The sequence below is a fragment of the Acomys russatus genome, chromosome 10 (genome assembly GCF_903995435.1).
Source record: "Acomys russatus chromosome 10, mAcoRus1.1, whole genome shotgun sequence".
Lineage (NCBI taxonomy): Eukaryota > Metazoa > Chordata > Mammalia > Rodentia > Muridae > Acomys > Acomys russatus.
Window position 1 is genome coordinate 28,131,640 of NC_067146.1, and position 23,330 is coordinate 28,154,969.

General features: G+C 36.8%; 1 protein-coding gene across 1 annotated transcript in view; it reads left to right on the forward strand.

The window, feature by feature from the left end:
• The window catches only part of Thsd7a (thrombospondin type 1 domain containing 7A), a 352,216-nt gene that overhangs the window by 191,219 nt on the left and 137,667 nt on the right, over window positions 1–23,330 (forward strand). Inside the window, exons 3-4 of the mRNA XM_051151923.1 lie at window positions 7,480–7,728; window positions 10,202–10,383. Coding sequence (XP_051007880.1) covers window positions 7,480–7,728; window positions 10,202–10,383 — 431 coding nt within the window. The remainder of the gene's footprint in view (window positions 1–7,479; window positions 7,729–10,201; window positions 10,384–23,330) is intronic.

The window sequence follows — 23,330 nt, forward strand, 5'->3', positions numbered from 1 at the left end:
GACCAGGATAAAGCAGGGAATGACTAAGAATGAAGGATGAATAATCTAGTAAGTATGTATGATCCTGGACTCAGTTTAGCTTTATTAATAATCATGAAATAAACACCAGAGTGTTTATGGAAGCATGCGGGGCATCTGCAAGGCCATGTGTGAAAGGCACAGATTTAAATGAGTCCTGGTGTGTTATCCCTCCTCTTCCTCTATGACTTTGGCTCTGAGCTTATAATTTATACATACATAAATACATACATGCACGCATACATATATATATACATGCACTTTCAGTAAAACCCTGGTCCTTAATTGTGGATGAGCCCATTGGATAAGACTTCCTACTGGTTACTTTCTAGATTCATCTATATCAAGTAAGGATATGAATGGTGAGATATTTATGATTTACTAGAAAACTGGTTCTTCTCAGTTTTATTTTTTTCAGAATTGACACATTTGTCACACTCAAAGCTAAAAGCTTCTAAGATTTTAATAACTCCTCTCCTTTTAACTCCTGCTGTCTAACAGGTAATAGAGTTTCTAATTACCATTTGTTCATAGTTCATAATAGTTTAGTGTGTGGTACTATTGCTGATACCCTCATAAATATCTTCAGCAGAAAGACATATCCTCACCGGCACCCTGTTACTTTCTAGGTATACGATATGGAGAAGAGATAAAGCCTGCATTGCCAGATATATAAAATAAATCACACTGAAATAAATCTTGTGGGGAGAGACATGATACAGATATTAAATAAAATGACTGAAATTCTGTATGCATGTTCAAATGTGTACATGTGCACATGTGTGTAGGTGTATGTGCATATATATGAATAAACATGTGAAGCTTAGAGGGCAGCCTCATGTGTCATTTCTTATTCCTCATTCCTGAGGTGCCATCCACCTTCCACTGGAACAGTGTCTCTCAGTGAATACGTTATGGTGGCTGTCCAGCTAGCACCACAGATCTCCTAGTCTCTGCCATCCCATGCATGGGGAATTACAAGTATGTGACACCATGTCTGATATTTTAAAAACTTGGGTTCGATGGGTAAAATCTAAATCCTCATGCTTTCAATGCCAGAAAATGACAGGCTAAGTAAGCTATTTTCCCAGCTCTAGCTGAATCATTCTTTTAAAACAATAGGTTTATAAAATTCCCACATATAACTCTCAAAAATAGGCTATTATTAGACTGATATATAGAGAGATAGATGACATACAGACAAGCAGGTGCTAATATGAAACTCTGCCTCACAGAGTAGTTTGAAGGAGTCCATGGAATGTTCTAGAAAGCCTTGGGATTTGCTGTAGACATGCAGTGATAACAACCCCATTTCCACATATTTTGGCCTGACAGCTTGCTAAGGAAGAACTCAAGTGTGTGTATAGCAGGGGGTGGGTTGGGGACAAGACAAAACAAAACCCTTCCTATCCCCCCTGTCCCCAGCTTACTCACCTGTAACCAAGTTAAACTAACAATTATTTTCTCATAAGGTTTTTCTGAGCATAAAATTATTTACTGTTCTATACACTTCTCAAATGTAAATGTTACAAAAGTATCTGACAGTCAGTGCTTATGGCATTTGTTATTAATATTAATCATGGTGATAGTCTCTGTCTTCAGTCCTATATTGTAGTTCATTATTCCACCTTGCTGCTTGAAATTACATAAAATCCAAATGCCTTTTTTTTTTTTCCAAATCTTTTATGGTAATGCTCACTCATAGGAGGTCATTGTATGTATATATGCATGTGTGTGTGTGTATATATATATATATATATATATATATATATATATATAGAGAGAGAGAGAGAGAGAGAGAGAGAGAGAGAGGGAGAGAGAGAGAGAAACTCTTACATGCACACTATATCTACATAACTCCCATCCCTTTCTACTTATCCAACTCTTTCCAGAACACTGCCTAAACCACTCAAATTCATATTTATATATACATATATATGTATATATAACATAATGAGCCTATTTAATGTTGCTTGTATCTAGGGTGGAACACATTGAATTGAATAACCTATGTAGAATCAAGCCCCTGGAGGAAACTGATATTTCCTCTCTCAGCAGCCACTGATCACCTGTAGATCTTCACCTATTAGTGTGACCATATAGAATTAGCCTGTCCATTTTGACATGTAAATTGGTATTTTAATTATGGCAGTTTTGTTCAAGCAATTAGACTGTGGATACTTCATGAGTGCTTTTTTCTCTTCAAGTCTAGGGGACAGTATCTCACAACAGCTGTTTTTGTCTTCTTCTGGCTTTTTACAATCATATCATCCACTCTTCTGTAATTTTCTCTGGGCCATGAGCGCAGGAGTAGCATTGAAGATACAGTATTGGGGCTGGACACCAAAAGTCACTTTTCTATACATTTGAGTGGTTATGGATCTCTGTAATGATCTCCATGAATTTCAGAAATAAACTTACTTGCTGATGGGTGAGAGACACACTTGCCTGTGGTTATAAGGAAATGCATTTAGGAAACAGAAATTATTTGGTTGTAGAAACTGGTGGTAGCAGAGTCTGCTTTGGGGTCCACAGCATCACCAGACACGGGTTATTATCTGTATTTGTAGTATGAATTCATTCCTGTTGACCAGGCCTTAGCTCTGAAAAGGCAACTCCTGGTTACCCACAAAATGAAGTGCTTCCCCTTCACAAGTTTGGATCTCTTGCCAGTTCAATTTCATAGGATTTAGGCCAGACAGGGCTGCCAAGTGTTTCTTTCCCTTGGCAGATTGCACAATACCTCCAATGCTGTGAGAATCAGCGCTCAAGGAGGCAGTCAAAGTCACGTCCATTACTTACTATGTCCAAAGTATGTAGTGTCTTCAGCAATAAAACTTTCAAATAAGCAAGGTCTGAAGTGCAATTAAGCAATGGTGATGGACTATGTTATCTTAAGATATTTGTATTTCTCCAACCAAAAACTCATGAGGAGATTTCCCATGCCTGGTACTGGGGTTTTTATTAAATGATACATAATTCTTGAGCAGAGCCCCATCACCTTATGTAATGTAACTTCATTGAATATAATACTAATACTAAATGTTATATCATTATATTATATATAATGTAAATAAGCATACAATAATGTTTCTCTATGGCTTTTCAAGGATTATAGGTAGTATTTATCTCTTCCTCTCCCATCTTCCCCTTATTATCCTTCCCTCTAGTTAAAGTCCTCCCTCAGTAACCCCATAATCCAGCTCATAGCCCATGGCTCCTCCAACCTAGAACTCCTTCTCCTCTGCCCCTGCCATTGTCCCTTTGTATTTTCCTGGTTTTAAGATACTTCAGGGTATATGCTTAAATCTAGAGACTCTGACCTAGGGGAGACACATGAGGCCACATGCAGCAATTGTCTTTCTGTGTTAGATTAACCTCGCTCAGTACAACATTTTCCAGCCCTGTTCATTCATTTACTGGCATTTCCCTGGTTTCCTTTTTATTTATAGCTAAATATTTATGTAATTTGCCACACTTTTATTATTCATTTATCACCTGAGGAACATTAGGGGTTTTTTTCCTAGCTATTATGGCTATAATGGCAAAAAAAAATATTTTTTTGGCTGAGCAAGTATCTCTGGAGTGGCATAGAATCTGACAGGAAATTCCTAAAAGGACGCAGGGGGTGAGGGTCTCAATCCCTGTTGGTAGGTTGCAGGTCAGTGCAGACACTATGGAAGTCAATGTGCAGAGCTCTCAAAAAAGCTAAAAGTACATCTAGCACAAGCTGTCTTACACTAGGCATTCACGAGTGTTTGAAATATAAGCGAGTTATCTTTTTAATAGGTTCTCGCCTTATATGTTACATCCCGACCAGAGTTTCCCTCTCTGCACTGCCCCCAGATCCAGTTCCTGTCCATTTCCTCTTCAGAAAAAAAACAAAACACAAAACAAACCAACAGAACAAAACAATACTCCAAAAGAGAAAAGCCAAACAGGAAAAAATAAGGTTCACCAAGACAAGGTGAAAGCCCGATCATCAAGGCTGGATAAGGCAACCCACCAAACTAACAGTCACTGCATAAACACAGAGGACCAGGTGCACACCTGTGCAGGCCCCATGCATGCCTACTTCAGCCACTGGGAGCCCTGCTTAGTTGATTCATTTGGCCATGTTCCCCTGGTGTCCTCCATCCTCGCTGACTCCCACAACCTTTCCTTCCACTTTTCTGCTGGGATCCTGAGCTCCAAAAGTTGAGACCCAATGAAGATCTCCAATTTAGAACCCCCTCAACCCCCACACACAATGTCTGGTTGTATAAGCAAAGCTTATAATGAATTTTTTAACTAGTTACTGCCGACTCTGTATTATAAGGCTAAGAAATCAATCTGTTTTCTTTGGTCCAATATGTTATTTCATGACAGAAACCATCAATTAACTTTATCTCAACCTGGCAACATCTAAAATATGGTAACCATACTAACTCACTACTTCATGTCACCTTCTCTGCTCCCTAATAGACTTACATAATTATAATATGATAGTAATTAATTACACACACACACACACACACACTTTGTTCTTGCCCAACATAGAAGTATGTAATCACAATTTGATATTATTCTTGTGTTTGTTTAATTTTCTTGCATTTGAAGCTGATATTAAAAAATTAACATCTATTAGAAAATGTTTTTAACTTGTGATAGATCTTTAACTGAATTGACTCTTTGACAAATCCATGCATGTATACAGTGCATTCTGATATTCTGTTTACTGTAACCCCTTCCCTCCTCTCTCCCTCCTACCCTTATTATTCTACCCTGCTCCAACCCTTCCTCCATACAGATCCTTTTCAAATGTTTATGCCTCATGTTCATTCATTATTTATGTATTTATTTTTGTTTCTTTTTTTGTTTTGTTTTGTATTGTATTGTTTTTGAGATTTATTGAGTTTAACTAGCATGATCAGTGTGACCATGGGTTTGGAAACTGTGTTTGTTTGGGGTTTTAATAAATACTACTAAGTCCCTGTAGCGCAAACCAAACATTTTTGAAGTACATAGCTGACACAAAGTGTGGGTTTCTGAAGCCCTCATGCCAGTTGGTTTCCAGTTGAACACTGGCATCTACCTCAGCTAAAGCACCAACTGCAAGAACTTTATGATTTAGAGCCAGTTAAAGCTATGAGAAGAGGCTGGGAATGGGATGGTTAAGAAGTGAGCACCGTTTTTAGAAAAATGTAAGTTCAAATTACATAACACAGTTTAGGAGTGCCAGCTATTTAGCAGGCTCCCTACCATCAGTCAGGATGCTTCCCTATATGAAGGAATTAATTACACCTATACAAGGTAATAAAATCACCAAATTAAGTATATGAGTTCATCTTTAAGCTTGGGCTTTCCAAAGTGTTCCAACAGACAATGCTGACAACAGTATCGTTAACAGGTAATGTACAACTACTAAGAAAGATATGAAACATGAAATGCAACCTGCCCTAATTGTAACATCCTTCATCCGATGGGAAGAAAGTGTCTCATTGTCTTAGCCTGCAAACTTCCAGAGACGTTTGTCTGTTTGGAGTGTTGTCACACTCACAAATGACCAGATCTGTGCCTGCCTACAAGATAGTCACATTTTAAAAATCAGGTGAATTTACCTAAAGAACTCACTTTATCTCAAAGCAATGTGACACAGTAACATTGTTGACATCTCAGTTTGTACTAGGTAGCCAAGGAAATTGTGCTAATAGGCAATATAGTCAAATTATCTAGAAAAGATGAAAAGAGATTATTTATCTCTCCATTGTACATGGACTATGAACTTTTAAAGTTTTACATGAAGGGCAATACATGCTACTGTAAAGGAAGATAGTATCAGAAAGAGTAATAAATCTAAAAAAATGAATTGCATACATTTTATAAAAATGAGGTTATGGGGAGCATTATTTGGTCATTTATATTTGCTTGATTCTCAGAAGTAACTCTCAATGTGAGGATGAAAACTTCATCACAAAGAAAATGCAATAATTAGTGTTCTACCTAAGGCAACGATTAATGCCAGCACTTATGCAACATTTGAGCACAGACAGGCTTTGCTCTGCTGTCGTAGGGTAACAACACTTACTCACAGACCTCTTTTTAGCCATTCTCCGATGATTTCTTGCTCAGACTTTTCAAGTTCAACAAATTGACTTTGATGTTTTCAGCTCTAATTGTCTTGAGGGAGTACAGTTTTCAAAAATATGCATGGTGGTAGGATTAAGACAACAGGTTGTAAGTTCTTATAGTGAAATGGACCTGCCTCCCTCTGCGGGTAATTAGAGCAAATGAATATGCAACCTGAATGAGATGAAATGATCAGTGAATTCTCCCATGAGGCCACATAACTATCATCCCAACAGGCTGCCTCTGTGAATGTACAGTATTTGTTACTGAGTTTGGGCAAAAGTCTAGCTAAGAGTCAATATAATTCTAGGAAAATGCAAGCTATGGGGACTCTTCATTTTTGACATCCATAATGTCATCTTTTGCTTTATTTGTAACATTACAATTTTGAATCATACATGCCTCAGATACAAGGAGAGTTAAAAAGACAAATACTTTATTTAAAAAACGAATACCTTATTTGTAAAATAAATATTAAAGATATCTTTAGAGTATATCTCTATAATATGTGAATAAATGGATGAACATTTTAATACTTACTGAATATTTAATAGGGATATTCACAAGTATTTCATATTAATTATAGAGATGTGGATGGCTCAAGGATTAAAAACACTTGCTATTTCTCCAGGGAGCTCCTCCATGCTCAGTGCTCTGCTCAGCACCCATATTAAGGTCCTCACAACCATCTACAACACCCATTCCAGAGAATCAGCTCCCCTCTGCTAGACTGTGCACACAGCGCACACATGCAGACATACACGGACATACAAAAACTAAAACTTAAGAAGTTACAAATTAGAAAGGTTGACATATTTGACATATTTGAATAAGTTCATATTATGACTGTAAGTCAAAACTGATATAAGATTATGCTAAAGCACATATTATGTTTTATATTCCAAAAATATTGAAGCTAAGCCGACATGTCTACTTAAATCAGTAAAGCAAATGGAAAGTAACATATGTTAACAGTTTCAGATTTCTCCTTTTCTAAGTTAAACCTAGAATGAATAAGAAAAATGTCTTAAACTCAGCTTTGCTCAGTTTTTCTGAATGCCCTTATTTTCTATTTCTTGTGAGCAGCTTCACCACCACCACTACCCCCACACCGCGCACGCGCGCGCGCACACACACACACACACACACACACACACACACACACAGGAGGCAAGACAAATCTTAGTGATTGGCTTAGTTTTTTTTCCACTGCACTTTGCAAAATGTTAACATATTTTCAGTGAAACTGTAAATCATGTGCCTTTTTAAAAATTAAACTGTCCAATCTAGTTTTACGCTGGGGTCTCTAAGTGCCTGCAATTCTGAGGTAGAAATATCAATGATTTGTTACAGCTTTTGCCAACAAGAGAAACTGCCTTTGACGTTCCAGTCCTGTGTGATCACCAAAGAGTGCCAGGTGTCCGAGTGGTTGGAGTGGAGCCCATGTTCAAAAACATGCCATGATGTCACATCCCCTACAGGCACTCGAGTAAGGACAAGGACCATCAGGCAGTTCCCGATTGGAAGTGAAAATGAATGTCCAGAACTTGAGGAGAAAGAACCCTGTTTGTCTCAGGGAGATGGAGCCGTCCTCTGTGCTATGTGAGTAAAAGAAAGAATGTGTTGTGTTCAAATGCCATGTCCCTTTAGCTAGCTGATATCACAAATATTTAATACTTGTCGTTTCAGTATTTTGAATTAAATAGTATTCCAGATTCGAATGTGGGGAAACAGTGGATTTTCTTCATGTTTTAAACAGAAAACTAGAATATCTTGTTACACGCTTTATCCACTGAAAATGTGCTTTTTTTACAGAATGAAAGTGTGTTCAACAACTGTACTTCTAAATCTCCATGAAGGATATACTTTTAACAGCAATTCTCTTAGTGCATTTTATAATACTGCTTGGTGATTATATTAATAGATGACACACAGTGAGGACATTAGACTGGACAGGTTGCATATGTCTTTGTTGCAATGGCTCAGCACCATCAGTAGAGATAGGTGGTATGCAAATGAGTGTGTCCATGTTCCAATAAAGCTTTATTGACAAAAGCAAAGAACATGTTGACTTTGTCTTTGGTCCACCATTTGTCAACATCTTATATTTTAGATCATACGTCCTTATGGCCTAATAAAAATTCAATAATGTATATAACAATTTTTATTAAATAGAGTAAACAGCAATTGCCTAATAAATGATCATTGACTGCAGATGAAATAAGATTAGTTCTGAAATATTTGCCACTCTAGCAGTATTTGTCCTTAGGAATACTATCTCCAAGACATTGCAATGAATTATCTTAACAATATTTCTTCTTTGAATATAGAATATTTTAAAGCAACTTAGAGAGTCTTAGTGTGTACACTCCACTGGGAGCTTATGTCAATTGTTCATGCATTCAAAGGACATGGATACAGTGTGAACTTCATAAACCAGTGAAGAGGCAAATCAGTGCTATTAATACATCTAGACATGATGCCAAAAAGAGCAAAGATTTACACGAAGTCTTCTACAGCATTTCAGCGTCATCCACAATCTGCCCATATAACTAGGGACTGAAAACTCCAGGTTCCTTTTCCTGCACTCCGGGCCCTACTGACTACACTGGTTCTTCTCTGTTTGAGGACTTCAAGGATACTGCCCAGTTTTCCAACATGTGGGCTCTCCAGGCAGTTTCTTCTGCTTTTGTCTGACAGTGGAACCTCAATTTTTATCATCTCAAATTTTCAAGTAACACTAATGCAATAAGCAGATATAAATGGTTTCTTGTTATTGTCTCTATTTCCTAGGGTAGCACTTTTCCTAGAAATATCAGCTATTTATATTGTTGACAGTCTGTTTCTATCACAGGACTCCTTAGTGTGACTTACACTAGAATGTCATTCTAGTTTTTTTATGTCCTTCGAACTCCCTTAGAAAATCAGTTCATTGTTGTTATTTTTCTGTATTCCATTCCTACAACCAAGTAGCGATTATCTGTGTTTCTAAAAAAGCCCTTCCTTCATAAACAAGGTTGACTGCTGTTCTTTGATGGCCTAGTCCCACATCTGTGCAGCCTTAAATCCCCACTTTTAGAAATGAAAATGGAAAGGAATCTCAAGTTCACTGGCAGATTACTCACCTTTGACAGAGCCAAGCACCCAGAACAGACATCTAAGGGCACCTTTAACCATTGTGTCTAATTGACATAAGCACACCCATTTGTATCTATGCTCGCTATTAATGTGATCCATGGGGAAGCATCTTGGTTAGACTGACAAAGTGCTACTTGAGCCATTTCCTCTGGGCTTTTAAGGTATCCATTTTCCTAGAGATGGAGGATGCCATCACTTTCTATTGTTGGTGACAAGAAGAAATGCTTCCCGGTCTAGTTCCTTCTAGGGAGAGACAGGCTGACAACTCCAACATCCCTTTCGCATTGTAATCCTGATTGGATGTCTGAGAAGCAGGGATCATCTTTTCTGTGCTCGAATAACAACATAGTCAGCTCTTCCCATAACTCACTGATGTTTATCAGGAATGCAGGGCCCTACAGAGCAAGTATATGAAAACATTCTGGTTCTTGACAGTAATGAGAAAGCTCTGAATTGCTCTGTTACATTTTTAAATCCTAGCATGCAATTATAATCTTGCTCCAATATGAATAAGCAATTTTCATGCATTTTATTAAAAGCAAAACAAGTGTTTGGGCTCATCATCACTTAGAATGTTTGGCATTCTCAGATTCAGCCTTCTTCTGTTTATAAGTATCAAGAAAGGGCGAGCTTGAGTTCAGTCTAATTGCACATAAAATTTCATGTTTTTAGCATTATATTCTTATTTCATAAAATATTGATAAGCAGCTTACAGTAGTTGCAATTAAAATGGGCTCACTCTGCATTAACCCCTCTAAAGGGAGCCCAGCTGAGGACACTGAAACAAATGAAACTGAATCTGCCTCAGATTGGGAGTCTACACTGGATCCAGAGGAAAATGCCTTTTGAGTTTAAATTTTAGAAGAAAATCTGTAAAGAGTAGAGAAACATTTTCCTGAATAAACATTGCCGCCACCCTGGTGTTATCCTTATCTAGGTATGGCTGGAGAACTACGGAGTGGACAGAGTGCCACGTGGACCCTTTGCTCAGTCAGCAGGACAAGAGGCGAGCCAACCAGACAGCTCTCTGTGGCGGTGGTGTCCAGACACGGGAAGTGTACTGCATCCAAACCAATGACAACATGCTCTCCCACGTAAATACACAAAAGGACAAAGAAGGTACGTGATACTCTCCTCACATGACTCATTCAGGAAGGGCCAGCAGGTGATGGCCCTTGAGGAACATAGGCCATGGGAGACTAGAAGTGCTCCCTACTTTTCACAATGTGCTTGGAGTCTAAGCCAGCTAAAGGACGCCCTACAAAGCCCGGCGTGGTGGCACACACCTTTAATCCCAGCACTCTGGAGGCAGAGGTAGCCGATCGCTGTGAGTTCAGGCCAGCCTGGTCTACAAAGTGAGTCTAGGGCAGCCAAGGCTACACAGAGAAACCTTGTCTCGAAAAGTCAAAAACCACAAACAAACAAACAAAAGAGCAACCTACATGAGGGTTAGTAAGAAACTTAATGCAACTCTGCCTTTGGTCTGGATTCATCTATTGACAGGTCTATTTGAAAAAAAAATAGTAAAAGTCGTTTGCATCAAAATTTAGGAGTAATTAGTTATAAAACTAAAAAAATGTTATTTTGTAAGTATACACACATAGTAAAATATATAAAGTAACAAAATAATGAATAGAAAATTTACAACCGACTTTTTTCTTAAATCACACTTTGTTAAACTATGATTAAGAATGAACTAATCAAGATACTACAATTTTCTGTATATAGTTGTTATTTTGTTGTTACTATTTTGTTGCACAATTGTAATATATTTTGTTATAATTTATTATATGTATCTTATACAGACTGAGTATATATGTATATATGTGTATATATTGCTTGTCTGTATAATATATAAGTATACATTTTAATATGTTATGTAATAAGTATAATTATTATCTATTAAATATATTACTTAAGTATATATAATATTTATATATTTATCCTGCCCAGTCTGTGTAATGTTATGTGGATGTACATAACTTCAGAGCTCACCATTTGGAGAGTTCCTCCCTAGGGAAGACTATTGTTTCTACTCTTGACATCCTTTAGTTACCTGCGGTTCATCCTTTAGAGTGTTGCCTACATGCACTATCCCCCTTCTATGTTAGCACGTCTACTAAGGCCACCCTTTTTCTAGTTCAGGCAGCTGCAGAGATGCAACATCCTGGGTATAGTTTCTCTGACATTTCTGGGAGACAAAAAGTCACAGCAAACTTTCTGTTCCTCTTACTCTAACGATCTTCCCACTTTCGCGTCTGCTATGATCTCTGACCTCAGATGCAAGAGTGCTCACATCTGGTGCTGGAAAACTGCCAAATACTTGAGGCTAGAGAAGTCATGGGTCTTGGAGGAGAGCCTCCAACTGCCACTTTAAGAAGCCAACGTAACTCCTAACTACATTTTAAATACTTACCCTTATATTTACAGATAAGTATAAGGCTCACCCTCTGTTTGTTGTTTGTTTTTTTTTTTAATTTCAGTTTGGGGGCTGGGTGGATCTGTGCAAAAGGGCAGCTGTATTAAAAATGGCCTAGTTTTTCAATAGGATCTCTGTTGTTATCAGATCAAGCTTATACTGTGTGTTTTTAACAGTTTAGTAAGCAGCTCTTCTCTCATGCTCTTTAACTGAGTACTGACAAAATTCCTAGGACTGATCCATTCAACATGTATTTACTGAATATCAACAAGTTGGATATCACCAAAGACCCAAATATATATATTGATCATAAATATATCACCATAGTATTCACGTCATAAAATGCTTAAATTCATCAGGATGGCACACAAAACAGTAGTTACAGCACACTATGATAACCAGTACAGTGAGGTTGCAGAAAAAGTACTGGGAATGGCACTTGAGCAGAATGAGGACTACTTAGACAAATGCTGATGAAGCTGAGGACTGTAGGAGTGTATGTCTGTGTTTAGGCAATAGTGTGAGTTAAGGTACAGCGATAAAGGAAATCAGAGCAAAGCTCACATCCAGCCTGGTACATTTGACAACTGGGAACAGAAGAGAACTTCCTAGAAAGTGTGTAGGTTGTGAAATGAAAAACAAAAACAAAAACAAACAAACAAACAAAAAAGAACAAAATAACACTAATTGAATGAAAAAATTGAAAGAAGAGAAAAAAAGAGACTGTTCACGGAAGAATGCTGAGCAAGAATATTCAGGAAAAGAGGTGAAGGAGGATACAGACAGAGAAATAGATGCTTTTTAAAACCAAGAGTATCTCCCCAGCTCCAGTAGAAGATGCCATGTCAGTGACCAAGGATAAGTGGTGAAGTTTTATATTTGCAACTTCCAAAATTTAATTGTTTTGTATCCACTAATTTTCCCCAGCATGTCAGCTCATTTGTGAATATAGCCTTAGGACATAGTTTACTACTAATGTACCTTTAGGTTATAAGGACCTAGCATAAAACACAAATGTTAGTACATTAATATTTTCTTAGCCACTTTAATGACTGCATTCTTAAAACTTTTAGGTAGATTTATTGCAGCAGGCTTTCAGAGTAATATAATTTCATTGCTCAGGGTAGATCAGATTTTAGTTCCTGAATGTCAATTATGTCTTGCAGGTTATTACTTTCAAAAGATCTCGAGAATTCTGAACTGCAACTGGTTATGTTTTAAATCATTTTTTTCAGAGTTCCCTCACACCTCTTCTGAAGCACTGTAAAAAATGAAAAGTAACACTGAAAGACAGGAACACAAAGAATGTCATTATTAAGATGTATCTGGTAGAATAAAGCAAATGCCAAACAAAGGTCAATAGATACAAAAATAATGACTTCACCTAAATGAATATTTATGACTGGAATGTGTGGCACCAGTTATATGGGAATATATATTTTTTTTTATACTAAGAACATTAATAAGCCTCTTAGACACTTTTTTTTTTTTTTAAAAACAACTGCTTCTCCTTAAAAGTTACCTCTGTTCTTCCCCAAAACAGAACATGTGACTTTTCCCTTAGGAGCTGAGTTGTTCTTAACATTTTCCAATAGAAATCCATGTAGTACATCAACATCCCTGGGATGACACACATGGATTACAAATACAAGAGAACAGGGGACAATTAGACTGTCGGCTGTGAGGATTGTTCACAGCCTGTTTTCCATCAGTAAATATGAAAAGTCCAAATGTGTGTGTGTGTGTGTGTGTGTGTGTGTGTGTGTGAGAGAGAGAGAGAGAGAGAGAGAGAGAGAGAGAGAGAGAGAGAGAGAGAGAGAGAGAGAGAGAGAGAGAGAGAGAGACTCTTAAGTGAACTTCTATAACCAAGTCCCACTAAAAGACAGTAATCTCAAGAAATCTTGACTGTGTAACAGTTGAACATTTCACCTCATAAGAAATTTATATTGTATTTATTTCAAAGAACAAATTACACACGTTCTTTTGTATATGCACATTGTGTTCAGTGGATGAATTGTTTTCACAAGTAACAAGGTATTTTAACATCTATTCAAAATAGAATAATTTGACTCAAAATGAATTTCCTTACACACACAGACAGACAGACTGACACACACACACACACACACACACACAGATAGATAGCAGGTGTTATGAAGTTCACATACATTTCTTTATGATTTTTACAGGTGTCAATATGAACTAAACTGCTAATGGACATCTTGTCACCAGACTAGGTCCACCTTTATCCCTCTAGTCATTATTATACATAGTATTGTTAAGTAAATCAAACTACGCTAGTCACAAAAACAATTCTGCCAATTTCCATTAAATTAAAGCATAAGTGATTAATGTACACATGTTTTGCATAATGCATTCTACTGCTCTAGTTGTGACAGTCAAGTGAAAGGAAAACCTGTATCCAAGTGATAGTCCAGAGGATCTACATGTAGCTCATGTGCTGCTGGTGGCAGCAGGTAACTCTTGAGATCCTGACTTGCTTCTCCTACAGTATCTAGCACTAGGACTTTGGAGGGAAGGCCTGGCAAGCTCCATACTGAGAAGGAGTCCTCGTGAAAATCCTGACACTTTCTGTTCATCCATCTGATTGGGATTCCAGGCAGCTGTGAGTGGTGTCTAGTTCATAGCAGGACAAAAGTGACCCTTGTCAGAGTATGACAGGATGGAGTGTGCAGGCGGGTGACCTGTGTGTATCTTAGACAGCTGTTAAGAATATTCATCATTGGATGTTCATCATTCGATGAGTAGGGGCAAATTGATTGTTCCCAGGGTTCAAAGAGAAACTAAGGTATATTTTAAGTGCAATAACTTAGGAATCCTTCCGTTGGATGCAGATGAAGTATGGTCTGAATTGTTAAAATTAAAATGGTGTGAAACAGTAGATCACACTGAAGGTGATTTACATCATAGAAAACTTGAAGGAGTGTTCTGTAGGAAGCACCTTAATGAAATCTGAATAAGAGTAGAGAGATTCGGGTTATTAATAAAGACATCTCAGGCTGTGAGGCTGTGTCATGAGATTCAACAGCAGAAGGATTGCTGCTTATAAAAGACAGTTGGAAGAAAGAAAAAACAGCTGAACTTGACTGTGTAGAAAGGTTTACCAAATCAGATTTTCCCATGTTCTACCAAGAAATGATGATAAAATTGTCACATTGCTTCTAAGTATAATGTGTATGCATTATGTTTGTAGTTCTTTATCTATAGTTTTAGTAATAAGCACACTTTAGCCAACACCATATTCTGAAAAAGTAAAGAAGGGCTTTGCTTAGGGTAGTAACTCTCTCTTATTACAGAAAGTAGTTACCACAGTACCTTAAAATTTAATGGTCCACCTTTCCTGTCTATCATGTTTGAAATAACAGGTGGGTGGAACTCTTTCACATGACTTTTCCTTCAGAAATGTGCATCAGAGTGTCACTAGTCTGAGACTCCACAGCTTCACTGTTGAGATACTTATCCATCTCAGAGAGAGGGGTGTGTTTCCACTCTTAGAATCCTAGAAGGATATCAAGCTATCCGCGACATGTAAATGGTCTCATGTTTCTTAAGAGTTAAGATCATTTATAGGTGTAGATTACAGAGAAGAATAATTACTGACTTAAGACTATCAACAGGTATAATTATTATACCTTCTATTAATTATCCCTGCAAGCATGTATATAAAGTTTGGTAATAAACACTCTTATTGGGAGAAATTAAGCACCTTCCATACATTTTTTACATGTCAAATATTCCACTTTGTGCTCGACTTAACCTAATATGATAAACTGAAACAGAAATAAAAGGCGTGGGGGCTACGTTTCGGAAACATTGCCTGTACTGTAGATGCGCTGAAACACAGTTGTATGACAATTGAAACATATGAAAGCGCTGAAGGAATCAGCTCTCGCCAGTGAGTCCTCTGGAGAGGACAGGAAGACAAGGCTTGACACTCTCTGCAGTTTCCTCTTGATCAGCTGAATACAGAAAGAGAGCTGAGATGCCAAGAGGTTTCAGCCAATGGGATAAATGCTAATGAGAACTCACCTGCTGGGAATTAGATTAAGGTGGTTAGTGTTTTACCCAGAGGTGACTTCTGAGACTTTTTTACGGGAGGAAGAGCCTACCCATGAGATTTCAGGAAGTATTCAAACAAAAAATGCAATTAAAAAACTGTATTAGAGTAGTTCAGGAGTCAGCTAAACATGCAAACAATGACTCCAGCCTTTGGCTTAGGTCATGTGCTTGGTGTGTTTACAGCCCCACTGTAAAAATGATACAATTGGTTTGAAATTTGTCTGAAAAAAATGACTGCTCAAATGTTTGAGTGGATTATCCACTTAAAAGCCTGTACCTCGGGCAACTACCACAGTCATGCCCACACTGCCCTTTACCTATGAAGGAGGAACTAATTGCACCTCTAAATTTGAATGGAGGTGTCAGATCAGCCTACTAGTTATTACTAATGTGCTTTGACCAGTTTGAGCACTTAAAATTCTTTTTAATCTTAAAAGTACTTGAAGATTTTAGAACACATTTATTCTCTCTTTTCAAGTTATAGTAGCTAGTTGGACTATTATTTTGTACTTTCATCCTTAAGATGAATTTCAAAGGAGCCTGAAACAGAGCTCAAAAGAACTGGGTTTCGGTTCTCCTTCTCCTTGTATGGCTCTCCGTGTCACTTATTTTTATTTTTCTGAATATGTATACGTGTAAGTATCTCCTCCATTCCATTTTCAGCAGTATGACAGACTACATTATCTGGAAATCATCTTTTCAAAACTACTTAGGTGCCCAGGATACAGTGTTATTTTCAAGGCTTTTAAGGGCAGAAGTGAAAGCCTTGATTAAGGGCTTCCCGGAACAAACCAGCAAACTAACGCTAGTGCTTTCTGTGGCTGTCCTCGGGTGGGCAGTGTGCAGGTTGAGGGTTATGCATTATGGTGGCTTAGGAGGAGTCAAATAGATAAGGAGCAGGACACAGAAATCATACATTTCTGTATCATCTAATGAGGTTAAAGCTCTGAGTGCTTTAGGAATCCCAGCTTGCCTTTCAGGGAGCTGGCAGCAAAGAAGTCAGTCTTAGCCTCAAATGGTGAAGATGAGCCTCTCCGAAAAGACATGGCAATAGTCCTGTACTCAGGCTATTTTCCCTTTCAAATTCGTGACCACTTTGGGAGTCCTAAATACATAAAGCTGGGGGAATAATATAACAAATGGTAGCACCTGAGAATAAAAAGCAAAGATGAAAATAAAGTGAAAACACAGTACTTCCACAATACAGTGAACCAAGAAAAGCTGCAAATTCCTATTCCTGTGAAGAAAATCATGGGCGTACACGTTAGTTTGAATCAATAAGCTGATTTTGATGGGATGATCATTTTCATAATTGTAATTCTGCCAATCCATGAACATGGGAGATTATTACGTCTTCTGGTATCTTCCTCCTCTCTTTCTTCAGAGACTTAAAGTATTCATTGAAGAGGCCTTTCACCTTCTTCGTTACACTTCTTAGATTTTTCAGATATTGTAAAAGCAAGTGTCTCTGTGATACCTTTCTTACCATGCTTGTTTTTTGTATATAGTTAATTTTGTATACTGCCACTGCTAAAAGTGTTAATCATTTCTAGAAAAACTCGGCATCAATTTTGCAGTGTGTATAATATCTTGTCTGCAAATAGGGATAAAATGACTTATTCTTTTCCTACTTGCATCCCTTTAAAATCTTTCTTTTGTCTTGTGACCTTTTCTAGGGCTTTAAGTATTATATTGAAAAGGAGTGTGGTAGTAAACATATCTGTCCCCTTCCTGCTTTTGATGGTATTTTTTTCAAGTTTTGCTTCACTAAGATGATACTTCTTATGTGTAAGACATAGGCAGTCTTTATTATGATAAGATATGTTTCCTCTAATACCACTCTCCCTAGGACTTTTGTCATGAAAGTACGTTAGATTTTTGTCCAGGTTCTTTCCTGCTTCTATTAAAATGTTTATGTGATTTTTGTCTTTAAATCCATTTTTATTATTTATAATAATATCAATTTATGTATGTCAAACCATTCCAGTATCTTTTGATGAATCCAACTTGAGTGATTATATATGTGTGTGTGTGTGTGTGTGTGTGTGTGTGTGTGTGTGCTGGTATTCAGTTTGCAAGCATTTTATCGAGAATGTTTGCATCATGTTCATCAGGGATATATTGATTTATAATAATTGTTGTTGTTGTTGTGCTCTTACAAGACTTTGGTATTAAAGTAATAGCGGCTTAATAGAAAGAGTTTGAAAATCATTATGTTTTTTTCTATTGTTTGGAATAATTTGAAAAGTATAAGTTGGTTGGGCACCTGGATTATTGATGCTGTATGTTACTATGGCTGCAAAAAAGATAGACTAACAGACAGTACATTGCATTTAATTATGTAGCTTATGATGCCATATTTGTTTTGAAAGTCCAGCTAAATTTTTTTTATCATACTAAGGAAATAACATAGCTAGAAGAATAAATGACCAGATCAATTAAATGGTATTTGATAAAAAATGTTCCTTAATAATTATAATTTCCAAGAATTTTGTACAGTATCTCTAGAGTACATGATTATATTTGCAAACATAAGACTCAATAGAATTATAGCTCAATGGTTATTTCAAGTGATTTACACGTAAAATTGAAGGAATGAAAAACAAAAATATTATGAACACCTCCTACCTATTCCTCTTTCTCTCTTCCTGGTTTTTGCTCTAATTCACTAATAGAAAATATATATTCCATTGACCAAAACTTTATTTTCCAAAGAGGGTAAAAAATAATTTTTGGTACATGCTTCTTGAACATAGCTGTACATGATATGCTAACAAAATATATGGACAATATTAAAATAAAAGAATAATACATATTATATAATCATTTTTTGATATGCTATGAAACAAGGAAAATAAATTATGACCGACAATGTGAGTATATTGCAATATTTGTAAATCCCTAAATTAAAATCCTTAACCCCCACTATAGAAATAATAGTTATAACTTTTATGATAATGATCATTTTATTAGGGTTTTTTGCTCATTGTTCGCTTGATTGAATGAGCAGATGTTTATTCGGGGAAGAGCAGGTGAAATTGGATACTTAACATTGAACTCATTCTGTACCTGCTCATTCTTCCTCACACATGTGCAGTCATCAGTTCAGATGGTTTTTCTTAGCCTTTTTTAATCCGCTCAGTGGGTTGTATTTAAACAACTGTTTGGGTGCATCAAAGAATGATATGATAAAGATAGAATTCTTCATAAAGAGCCTTGATCTTTGTCATAAAAAAAACTTAAATCCGGATACTATTGCATTTCCAGCTTTCTCTACTTGAAGTTCAGAACTGACCTTTGATGAGTCTGACATGGGACATTTCTATGGAGACACTAGATGAGGGCTATCCACGTAGGCTCTGAGTGTGCTTCAGTGCAGCCTACCCTTCAGAAAGATGGTCCATATTAGCAAATGTCTTATTGTTGTGATAAAATACCCTTACAGAAACAACTTAAGAGAGAAAATAGAGAAAGGAGTTATTCTACGTCACAGTCTGGGGTGAAGTCTAACATGGTGAGGGAGGCTTGGCTGCTGAACACATTGTATCCAGTCAGAAAATATACAACAATGAATGATGGTGCTCAGTTGGCCTTGCATTTAATACAAAACTCTTGCCCGTGCAATGATACTACCTAGAGTTAAGGTGGTTCTTCGCACCTCAACTTAATTTCAACAACTCACACAGAAACTCTAAACTGTCTACATAAAAACTCACAAAAATAAAAAAAAAAAAAAACTTACCCCAAGACTCCTCTCCAAGATGATTCTAGATATAGTCAAGTTGATAATCAATTCCAACCATTACAATGACTTATTTATCAGTAGTAAATGATTGGTCTTGATAGATTATACCCGCAATGCCTAGAGACACCTGAGTACTTAAAGAAAATTCAAATCTCTGATGTTAACAAGTGCAGTTTTGGTTCCGTAGGTCATAAAAGGCTACCATTTTGTGTCCTGGATGATGGACCATAATAATGAGGCACCTCTTGAGATCTAGTTGCTAAGCACTGGGAAGGATTGAGATTGTGAGGAAAGCCCAGGTCTGAGTCCCAGAGATGATATAGTTTTTATGGTTTTCTGGTTATTTAAAAAGACAGTGAGTGAACCATTCCAAATACAAGCCACTCAGGATTTACTAGCAGAGTTGGAGAGAGCAGGCATGTGAAAGGCCCTAAACCTTACACTTCTTATATGCGTCTCAATTAATCTCTCTTTAACTCTAACACTGTTATTGGCCTTTGTGTGTGGACAAAGGGAATCACTACTATAGGGTAAGTAACAGGAGTCAAGTGTCCATGTTCAGAGCAGCTCTCACTCTATAACTCTTACAGTAACACCAGAGAGAAAGGGGGGATTAAAAGAACACGCTGCTTGTTCCCAGAGGTGATGTTGTCTTGTCTACACTCACCAAGCCATGTTTTAGATCACTTGGCTGTACATCAGTAAAACCTGTTACATATTTCTGGGAAATTAGGAGGTGACAAATCATTGCAATGTGCATGAGCCCTACTTCGTGAGATGGAAAGAGTCCACATCTGTTAGTAAAGGACCTTCCACTAACAAGAGAAAGACAGAGCATAAAATTTCTCCCACCATGGCTTGATGGAGTGGCTGTGCTTTGTACTCTTTCTGTAACCCTTAAGCACATATTTTGTGGAGTCTGTTGTAGATGAGGGATAGTACCAGAAGAAATCCTGAAACTAGCACTCAGGGATGTGCCCTGGAGGGTGAATAGCATTTCTTTCAGAGGCACACTCCTGCTATGTAAGGACGTAAAAGAAGTGGTTTGTGGCTGGCACTAGCTGTTCACTGCCTTGCTAATGATTACTCAATAGGGAGTAGGTACTCTCTCCAGTGTTAACAGAGGAGTACAAACTACATTGTGGAACTCATTAATATTTATTCCTTCTAAAAGCAATGGGCAATAAAAAGGGAAATAAACTGGGGAGAACAGCAATGGAGAAAGAAAGCCATGACAAGAGATTCATCTTGGAAAGTTTTCACCATTTATTGCACACACACACACACACAAAAGCCCCTTTCAAAATGCAAGAATCCATATTATTATATTATTAGTCTGGAATCCAGTATAATGCTACTACTATTGCATGAAGTCATTTTTAAAGCATGTTTTGACACAGTGCACTGTATACAAGCATGACCGACACTGTCAGTTTTACTAATTCGAAATTAAATATTGAAGACAATCCATGAGTTTTAAATATTAACATACTTTAATAACGATATGAATTTGATGTAATTCTTTATCATTTTACTGCTTTGTTTGTACTCAACAAAGCTGCATGGATCTATTCTGTTCATACCAAGAGAAATGACATAAACTTTCCTGAAATTAAGGTTCCAGCAACACAGACAGATGAGGTCTCCTATCCCTTCATCCACTGAAACACCTTCAGCTATTTTCCTAATTATTCAACTATCTCTTCTCATTTTAAGTAACTATATGATCTTCAATAATCTTCCTTTACCCAAAGTATATAACCTTCTTATGGTTCTGCAAAAATTATTATTTCATTATGTATGATTATATTCTTTTACAATTGCTTCATGAATATTAATTTTAACATCTTAAGATGTTATGCTTCCAAGAGAGGGCATAGTGCTTTCTCTCCATTATATTTCTTTGCTATAATCTATCCTTCTTCATAAATGTCTGAGTGCATTTGCTGTTCTGCCATTTGGAAATAGTTTTAAGAAAGATGGAGAGCTCTCTTCAGTTAGAGGATGGGGACTTCCTGGACATCTAATTTACAGTGTATCATCTTGAATCTATCTATTTGACTATCTAGCCACGCATTGCTTTGCTTCTCTTTCCTCTGACAAGATTTATTGGTAAAATACATGTAAGATCCACCATTACTACTCATTTTATTACATGGCAAATAAATATTATTTTGTTTATATTTTTGCTTTACTGGCTAAATTTAGAAGTTGGAGAAAATTTCAAATTAAGAGTTTTGCCCCAAATATTTTGCATGCAATAAAACCGTAATTGTATGTTGGCCTTTGAGCAATCCAGTAGCAGATGTATTATGTAGAAAGCCTCTTTATAACATGGTATAAATATGTCAGCATATGCTTATATTATACATGAAATTATTCCTTTCTTGGCAAAGTATAGACTTTCTCCAACGCTTTCACATTATTATTTTTCAGCAAAAAGAAATATGGATAATTTTACTTTTGTAGTTGCTGGAGACAGAATAATTACAGTTTTCCTGCCTTTGCGGCTTGCCATTTGAGACGTGTAAGAAACACAGAACTGCCAAAATATTATAAAAGAAGTGTTTGTATTAGGATATTTGATTGTTCTGAAAAGAACAATTTCACATTTAACCTGGACCTTCCATCACACAAGATCCCTGGGGATCTAAATTTTCTGTATCTAGGGATCATTATACCTATAAATTTTAACTCTTATTAACATAAAATAGTGAAAAATAAAGAAAGCATTTAGACAAAACTAATTGTTTCACATGTTGTTTCTTCTAGATCTGTCACATACAATGACTTGGACCCATTATGTTCTAACTCCTTGATATATATCAAATGTACTTTTAAAATACAGGTTCAATATAGTGACATTTTACCGGCCTTCTAAAAATCTATAATAAAAGCAAAGCAAAGTCACTAATTTGCTCTAGTAGACAGTGTTTTTCTATAATTATATGGCTAGATAGTTAATTAAAAAATAATTTTCCTGACACTCTGAAATTAGAAATGACAAAGCCAGGACTCAAAACCAGCTTTTCATAACTAAATACAGCCACTATTTAAAAAACATTTCTCTGCCCTATGAATCTGCTCCATTGTAAATACACAGACTAAAATGGCTGTTTCTATCTTTCTCAGTATCTCCATTATCAGCTTATAGCCACAACGTAGTTCCTAATCCAAGAAATGTCCAGAATCATAAGGCACGCGTTTGAGTTTGCCATTATTATACCCGTACTAGTTGGACAGCCCAGGTCTTGACACTTCTCCTGGCTTTACACTACTCATGCATTAATCATTAAAATCGCTTCCCCTGTTATTGTATGTATTTCCATAAAGCAAAGCAGAACATAATATGCATTGCAAAACACACCCTTGCAATTAATACACATCAAATGGAGATTTCTTTTTATCTGCATAAATGCTGCTTTATAAATTCAACTCGCCCTTAAGTCGTCAACAAGACTATGACTGTTGCACCTGCAGCGTATTGCTCATGGGGAAACAAGAACCATAATTCAGAAATAGTAAATGGGCCTTGGTTTCTGCTAGTGGGAAGTCTAGCATGGAAAATAGTTCACATCAAGCAATGAAGTAAACCACATCTTTGATCACATAAGATACTGTAACTGATCATTCTTAAAATTAAAAACAGCAGTTTCATAAGTTCCAACATACTGGTTCAAATAACCAAACAAGATTCAAGATTCTATATTGATCTTGTGACCTTCTTAATTGAGTTGGTTTCTAAACATGCCTTAACTCAATTGCCTTTAGTTCATTGTGTTGGGTTGAGGCCTCTTGAACTTTATTACATTCAGTTTGGTA